Source organism: Schistosoma mansoni (genome assembly GCF_000237925.1).
Source record: "Schistosoma mansoni, WGS project CABG00000000 data, supercontig 0013, strain Puerto Rico, whole genome shotgun sequence".
In the NCBI taxonomy this organism is placed as follows: domain Eukaryota; kingdom Metazoa; phylum Platyhelminthes; class Trematoda; order Strigeidida; family Schistosomatidae; genus Schistosoma; species Schistosoma mansoni.
Window position 1 is genome coordinate 3,271,096 of NW_017386025.1, and position 8,318 is coordinate 3,279,413.

At 35.3% G+C, this 8,318-nt stretch overlaps 1 protein-coding gene across 1 annotated transcript; it reads right to left on the bottom strand.

Annotated features, from left to right (window-relative positions):
* Positions 1–1,620: 1,620 nt before the first annotated feature.
* Positions 1,621–7,361, bottom strand: Smp_163580 (rab6, putative). Its single transcript, XM_018790929.1, has 8 exons — positions 7,243–7,361; positions 7,143–7,201; positions 7,049–7,102; positions 6,912–7,017; positions 6,769–6,880; positions 6,641–6,734; positions 4,957–5,020; positions 1,621–2,333 (listed from the first exon to the last, which is right to left on the bottom strand). Exons 1-8 carry the CDS (start codon positions 7,301–7,303, stop codon positions 2,272–2,274), a joined length of 612 nt encoding a protein of 203 aa, XP_018645940.1. The 5' UTR covers positions 7,304–7,361; the 3' UTR covers positions 1,621–2,271.
* Between the last annotated feature and the right edge of the window lie 957 nt (positions 7,362–8,318).

Here is an 8,318-nt window from a genome sequence, read left to right on the forward strand (position 1 = left end):
TGTGAAGATTGTCATCCCGATCTTTGGGCTATACTATTTTATTTATTCCATCTTTTTTATAGCTCTTGTCTATTAATTATAGTGTTGGCGATCTTCCAATGCCATGCGAGTTTGACTTACACTTAAAAGTTTTAACGAAGCAAACTCAAATTCGTCAATATTGTATTCATGAATACATTACTGCCTTCAGTTCACTAACAATTTCTTTTGATACTTAAATTATACTGGCTTATACCCTTCCTGTGAAGCATTTCACACACGCAATCCTAAAATATCCTTGTGAGCTATAACAACTCTCAATTTCTAAGTGACTTTTACTCGGTCGGTCGAAGAGCAGTGGCGTTGAGGATTTTTCAAGCAAATTTGTAAGCTCGCCAACTCCTTAAAACAACAACTATATTGTCTAATACTTCGTCCTGCCTCGTGCTTGTCACGTAATCCTCGAGTTCGGTAAGTTGAGGGTGTGTTATGGTAAATTTGGGATCTATTTATGAAACAACACTATGCATATATTTTTGTCGTATAATCGCTAAACAACTAATCTATTCATATTCGTGTCCTCCTTATTATAAGCTTTATTTCGAATTATTGTTGTACGACTTACCATTCATGAATTACACTCAGTCTCTTGATTACTGTTCCCCTTATTCACAGCCACATTTGGCTAATTCTTGTACATACGTTATTTTCTGGTACGATGTGGTCAGTTTGATTGGTATATAAACTCAGTATGTTTGAAATGATTCATACCGCTAGACTGTTCTGGACTTAACTGACTGGGCCAGGCAGGACTGATAAGTACTCTAGACTGCTCGTACGGTTTTCGTGTATCACTGGTCCGATCGAGTTTTATCACATTGAAAATTAACAGAGCATCCACTTGGCTACACGTTATAACAGATGGACCAGTTTCAATTCCCCTTACAAACCATATTGTAAAAAGCGGATAAGTGGTTAATAGCATACCGCTCACTCTGAACCGCCTAACAGATGTAACACCAGTACTAAAGACAGTAAAATTTAATATCATTACTTTTGAGCTGGTCTGTACACTAGGTCTAACCAACTAACTGCTGTCACACTTATTACTCATCAATAAACACTTTCGGTTAATATATACCCCAGCCTCCTTTAATCTATATTATTTGTTATTTTATGCATGGTTTTGAAAAAAGCCACTGATGTCCATGGGATTCTGTTGTTTTTCGTAGCGGTGTGCCTCGATGCAGTCAACATAGGCAACACGCACGCGTTCAATGATACCTTGAGACAAATACCAAGTTTACAGTACTTCAGTGTCTTCGGCAAATTATCCGGTTGTCGAGCAGGAGTGATAATAACGAGACGTCGACATCAGATGAACTCCAGAAGTCACGGTGCAGTGTCGGACAGTTGACCTTAGGGAACGAAACATTGTTGAAAATCCTATGCTAAGCCACAAAACTATAGCACCTGCCCCACAACTAAATTTGCTTGTGAATGCTCAGGAACTTCAAGGTCTATGACTAACTCTATTTATTCAGAGCAAGAGGGAAGCTAGTAGTAGGTAGTGCAGTTAGAATTTAAGCGGTAGTTTCTGGTAGTCCTTAAGAGACAGAATCAATGACGAGGTAATTTTTTGCATTTTATATTTATAGCAAAGCAGATACTAGTGATAACGTCAAATTGTTTATACGTTGAGCTTTACAAAAGAAGCTTTTATGATTTATTAACTTATCTGTAACAAATAAAAGACCGGGTATGTAATCACACTTTACGTGAGCACAACAAAAGGATGTAAAATTGATAATTAACCACGGTTTTCACAGCAAATATAAACAGGAATATACGAAATTAACCACCAAGATGTTTAATACAAGACTGAAGTGCTTATAATTACTAGAGGAAAGCATCACAGATTGTTGTGTAAACAGTGTAAATAAACACACAAAAATGGTCACTAAAATTATGGCCTGAAAAAAAAACAGAAATTAAAAGTTTTAGCGAAGCAAACTCAAATTCGTCAATAGAAATTTCAAGTCAAACTGTAGTTTAGTAGTAATTCATTAAATGAAAATAGATAAGCTGTACACATATATAAATATATCATTTTTATAGGTACGAAAATACATTCAGACAAAGTTTGCCGAAGTAAATCGTGAAGAGAAATAAAACTTCGAAAACAATTAAAGATCATTTGAGAATAGCTATTATATATAATATATATATATAAGTGGTGTATGAAAGTTTTTGCAGGTTTCCAAAAAAATTCTGAATAAATAGACTCGGTATTCAACAACCGCAAGTTTTCCACTGGTTTTCTTGAGGAGGCTCAATTGGTTTCAGTTCAATATCTGCAGGGAAGTTTTGATAAATAAAACCAGTTACAAATTTTTGGATGAAATGAGAAATGAATGGGTAGTGCAGTATACCATTGGCAGATATTTTAGGGTTATCAAGGTTAAGGATGAATAAGCCTAAATGTACGCATATATCCATAGATGTTAGAAATGACAAATACGATACAATGATCAAATAATTCTAGGCAGCTGATTTTTAAATGTTAATATGAAAAGAACATGCAGTCAAAAATTATGCTACTAGGAAAACAAGGTAAATATATCATGTATCAAGCATTTGCTGCTATTTAAAATCAGCGACCATTGAAGTTGAGAAAACCAAGTGTTGAATAGGCTTAAAATAGACCCAACAAGTTAAAATTTGAAGCGTGAGAATCACTTACCTATGTTTGGGCTACAGTGTTATAACCAACGTTACCATATAAAATGACAAACACACTGATATCATCAGCACAAAAACTTGACAATACAGCAACTTATTACACAGAGCTATCATTTTTAAAACAGTAAATCCATTAAAAGAAAAAATCAAAAGTGAAACCACCGAGAAATGTATCCCAAACTATATGTGCATTGAATTAGTAGCGCAAGAAATGTGCTAAAAAGTGTGTAAACAAGTTTACAAAAAAAATAAATGCTTACAATTAAATGGCTTAACACCAACAAACTCGTTGGTTAAAATCAGTATCCTTAGAAGCATCGTGTAACTTAACCTCGATGACTAGATTTATTAAACAAAAACACGACACAAAAATACAATTCGCAAACACCAATTTCCGAAATAGAAATTATCCGAATCAAGGAGAAAAGCAGTATTGGTAAATTTAAGTTTTATATTATAATCTAAATACGAAACCTAGTGCTTAGTGTTAGAGCAGTATTGACTGATGATTTTAGCTATGAAAATACTGAAATCTCCACAAAACCCCTTCTGAGAAAAGTATTTGCCAATATATCACCCAATTCGGTTCCATCTGTCTATAAAGATTAATCACAAGGCAGTTGATGAACAATCACGTGTAAAACAATAAACGTTTTCTTGAAATACCTTAAAAACAGTACAAAATACTTGACTTTTCTACGATATACGCAAGGAATTTTGTACCTTATAGTAAACAGAACATCCTTGTTATAATAAGTTTTGAATTATTTTGCAATATGTGGTACAGCAATGTAAAATAAGCGCAGTTCAACATCGTTGAAACCATCTATTCAAGTCATCAAACAGGTTTCTTTATCTGAATATCTAATCATACATGATTTTCTTAACGCACAAGAACCCTATAAAAACCTAGTTTGTGAATTTACGTATGAAAATATAAAATTGAGGGAAAATGTTGCGCAAATGTTTTGTTAAACAACTACAAAAGCTAAAAAACAATGGCTCAGAAAGAAATATGTCAAGTCATTCCAAATATAAGCTTTTCGTGACTATCTGTCTTGGTTTGCACTCGTCACAAATCAAATGAGTTTGGTAAGACCCCAAATGATGAAATTCACGATAGTGATTGACTGTGCACACAACGGAGTTGTTCGGAAGTTGGTAAAAGTTCTGAGCTTTAATGTAAGTGAAACATCGGTGAATTGGATTTCGAACTTCAGACTCAATCAGTCGACTATGAGTTCATCGACCTAATTTTTAGTTTCTTGCCAAGCTAATAATCTTTTAATGTTTGATAATTAAAAATAATATCAAAATCTTACATAAGTGAAACTACTACAAACAACAATACCTGAGTTCACTATAACTAAAACAACAGTTTCTTGTGCACCTATCTTTACGTCTATATCAAGTGGGGGAAAAGTGGCTAAGGAGTGCACAAGACAGAGCAAAGACTTTACATTTAATGACTCGGCTAGGTTTCAGGGAGTGCAATTTGCCGCGAACCTAACGGCAGATAAAAAAGTCCTGGTGATGATAGACTGTCAAGTTAGCCTCACTATATGTTAATAAAGCATTTATACGCAGAACAACCTTGGTTTTAGTGAAGTAATGCATATTTGGAACGTCTCATATGTAATGAGAACCGTTTGTTAGGTTTGTGTTGATGAGAGGATCACTATTTGGGAAAAAAAATATGCCTACCAGGAGATTTATGGACTTGGAATACGCAGATGACAGTCTTACTTACTAAAAACGTCCTTTCTGAACCCCACCCCTATTCATGAGGTGCTACAAGTTATTAAATGTCTAAGATGGTCTAGGTTACCGTTCCAAATCAGATATATAATTATCATATCTGTTAGTCATTTTACAACTCGTTCTATAGCAAGATACTATCATGGACTGAATATCTATAACGGACTTTTTTGGATTTGACCAGGGAGCAGCATTGAATACTAACAATAACCAAGACTGTTAAATCAGTTTGGGAAAGCTTTTACAGGGATAAAAAGGATCAAGAACCTGACATTTAACAAGTTAATGAAGTAGGTGAGACAGTGTTTGAACTTGAGACCTACCAGCTAGAAATGTTCTAATAAATAAGCCACCGTAGAACTAACCAGCATACATGCTTTAGGTGTCTAAAATAAGTTGAAAATCTCTTCGTAGTGCTGAGTAAATGCACAATGAAAGATAAAACAATGTATATGTAGATAAGATCGGAAAGGATACAATCATCATGTCTGGATAGTGGACTCTTTTGATCGACCAATTCTGTAGCGATTCGACGGAACAGCTAAAAAAATACATACAAAATGAAAATACAATTACTGATTTATCACATACTTGAAATCACTGCCGTAATAAAGAGCTGGAACACGGTTTAGAAATGATACTAAACTTCGATTAACTGGTTAAGATGTGACAATACACCATAACCAGCAGTCACTCTTTACTACAGTGAATGAAGAGAACTGGTAATAGATGCAACTGAAAACAAAGGTGAAGTAGATAAGAGTAAATCGAACCATGAACCATACAGGCCACATACAAATACAAATTTCTGATATTTTTAGAATGCCAAACAGTTAACACTTCCTTTTACACTTCACATGTAGCTATCATTTATGTACATAATTTTCTTGTATAATAACGTTATTACTAAAAATTAATTCGAGTCAATCGAACATTATGATAGAAAGCAACTGTATATTAACACCTCGCTCGCAAAAACGGTCCAGCGAAAAGGTTTCATAGTAATCCATGTAAAAAAAATTGACGCCTTATCATGAGTTTGCCTGTCTGGTGGTTACGTACACCGCAACGTAGTATTTGAGTCAGATCAAAATAAACTGGCTTTGGTAATCCATTACTTAACTGAATACTCGTGGATTACTGTGAAGCAGAATTCAAGTCAAAAAAAAGGGATAAATGTGTAGCACCAGTAAGTTTTATCACGTTCTAGAATTCAGAGTTGAATAAAATTCCGGTCAACATACTTTTGTTTTGGGTTGAAACCGATTTTTTTGCGATAACTTAGAACAAAGGTATTATTCATATCATATCCATGTATATCGTTAGGTAAACCACAGCAGAACTATTCGACATATTTTCAAACGTTCACCAAACACACAAACCAACAAATTACCTGGGAACTTAATGTAGTGCAATAGTCAGACGAAACATGTCAGTGGACATTAGAATACATGGAGAGAAGAAGTTTGGAGTTCAAGGAGAGTGAGTGTACCTAAGAGGAGGTTTATCGCTTAACGAACCAACTGACTTTTCTCTTATCGAATACAACTAGTCCTTTTAGTTTTAATATATAAAAACAATAAGTACAAGTGTTAACAAATCGTACAGGCGGCGCTTTTACAATCGCTTATAGAGAGCGCAGCAAACAGCGCGTCACTATGTTTGATAACGAGAGCAGATACTTAAACGTTGAAGATTAAATGGTCAGAAAATTTTATTTCAAAACTAGCTAAGAAACATGTCCGATTGGGATAAGATAGCGCTAGATCATGGAGTTTGAAATCATATTTGTAAAAACTAATCCTACGACACCAAACTAGGTGAATATCTTTGAAGAACTGTGAAGTGGTAATATATGTACTTATTAACGAGAAAGGCTTTACGCTACAAAATCCAGTACGTCACACTTTGGAGGTCTTTAGAAAATCCAAATACTAGAAGATAATAAATCCACTCAATTGAAAAGCCATAAACGCTCAGACACACTTTGAGGCTTGGGATCGGTGGAAATTTGATTCACTTTACAGATTTAAACGGTTGAAGTAAACATTGAGTCATCTTTAGACATGAAGAACAGAAGTTTGAAGTGAAGACTAAGATATTGCTTATACATATGACAATAAAGCAAACTTGACCAAAATTGTATTATTTCATTACTCACAACTTTGACATTATATCCAGCCTTCGCACTCGTTTCAATAAACATGACTTCTAGTTTTTTAGCAAGAAGCTCACCCTCTTCAGTAGTTACTTTTCTGCAACATAAGGGGCTAGGATATTTTTACCTACCTTTTATCAGACAGATCCGTTTTGTTTCCAACGAGGATAATAATAACATCCCCCCCACGTTCGTTTCTGACGTCATCAACCCACTTTGAAGCCTGGTGAAAAGATCCAGCATCTAAACGATAGACAGTGGAAGCAAAACATACTGCATATGTCATAAACAACAACTGCAGCTGAAGAGTCACGTATGTAGCTGGGAATCAAACTTCGAAAACGTTCCTGTCCCGCAGTGTCCCATAATTGCAGACGAATCTGTTGGGTTCGTGAGCATTCTTAAACTTACAGTTCGATCTTCAAGGTACATAGTTTTTGATAAGAAGTCAATACCAATTGTTGCCTTAAAGGTGAGAATATTATAGTACTACTTATTATTGTACCTGATACAGATTATCAAAAGTTTCATACATAAACCTAGTAATGAGGGATGTCTTCCCGACTTAAATTGGAATGTATCCTGGCAATTTTATGAGAACTTACCACTCTGTTCTCCCAAAAACACCAGCTTAAACTTTTGCAAAGGATTGTTAAAATCCGCCATCGCTCAGCACCAAAGAACTAGCCACGCGAATTACCGCCACAAGCGAATTTGAGTGAGTAAACAAGAGCATGTTCCAAATATTCAGGTCTATTTCAGATTCAGATGAGTGTCTAGATGTTATGGTGAGGTTCAAGGTCTTTTATTCAACACAATACAAGTGATTTAGTAATGCAAATCTACAAGTCCTAATGAACCCAATATTTGTAGATACGTTACAAGTACCACCCTCAGGTGTTTCCGTACATTTTATGTGTTATCATGGTATCTTAATGTCGCTGAGATCAATTAGTTACTCTCATTTGCCCACCAAAACCTTGTTTTTACCGTCGAAAAGCTTGTTGAAACCCTTAATAAGGAAAATTACTAGGCTAAATGTTGGAAGGAGAGTATTGTAAGTGTATCGTCAACAAATACATCTTACTACAACCCTCAACTGCCTTCTGATATCTGGCCTTCGGAGGGGTCTCACCTAGCAACTGGCACGTAGTTTTCCCGTATTGGTGATCGTAGTCAATCGCGACTCGACGCCCACTACATGAAAAATGATTTCTTGATAAATAACATTTGGTATCCAGTTTCGTGTAAAAATTCGTTATTTTTGAAGTCTCTCACCAGGTTAAGGTCCAACAGAATCACTTCTATTGACCATATTTATCATCAATTTGCGAAATGGAACAGGACTTCATCATGAATCTTATAATCAGGGTAATGACGAAATTTACTGATAACATAGGGTCTCAGATGAAGATGATTGTGTTTTCACTGTCTAAATTATGTCTAAAAGTTTCCATGCTGTGAAGTAAACACCTTTTCAATTACACAGAGTCGTGCGTGAGTAATTTTTGGCTACATTCATATGAAGAGCATTCGGCTAAACGAATCTTAGGTTCAACGAGGCCCAAAGTTGTAGAATGTACATGGAATTTATGTTCTTCGGTACGCAAACTGGCAATGATGACACACTTAGCGTCGAGTTCACAAATGGTAACCTGTGGCGGCTATGTAGAGGTAAATG

Excerpts from the sequence above, each read along its gene's own strand:
- Smp_163580 (XM_018790929.1), bottom strand. The coding sequence starts at position 7,303 with ATGGCGGATTTTAACAATCCTTTGCAAAAGTTTAAGCTGGTGTTTTTG. Across the intron at positions 7,202-7,242 it reads GTTTTTGGGAGAACAGAGTG|TCGGGAAGACATCCCTCATT; the intron begins GTAAGTTCTCAT and ends TTCCAATTTAAG. Across the intron at positions 7,018-7,048 it reads TGTACCTTGAAGATCGAACT|ATTCGTCTGCAATTATGGGA; the intron begins GTAAGTTTAAGA and ends CGAACCCAACAG.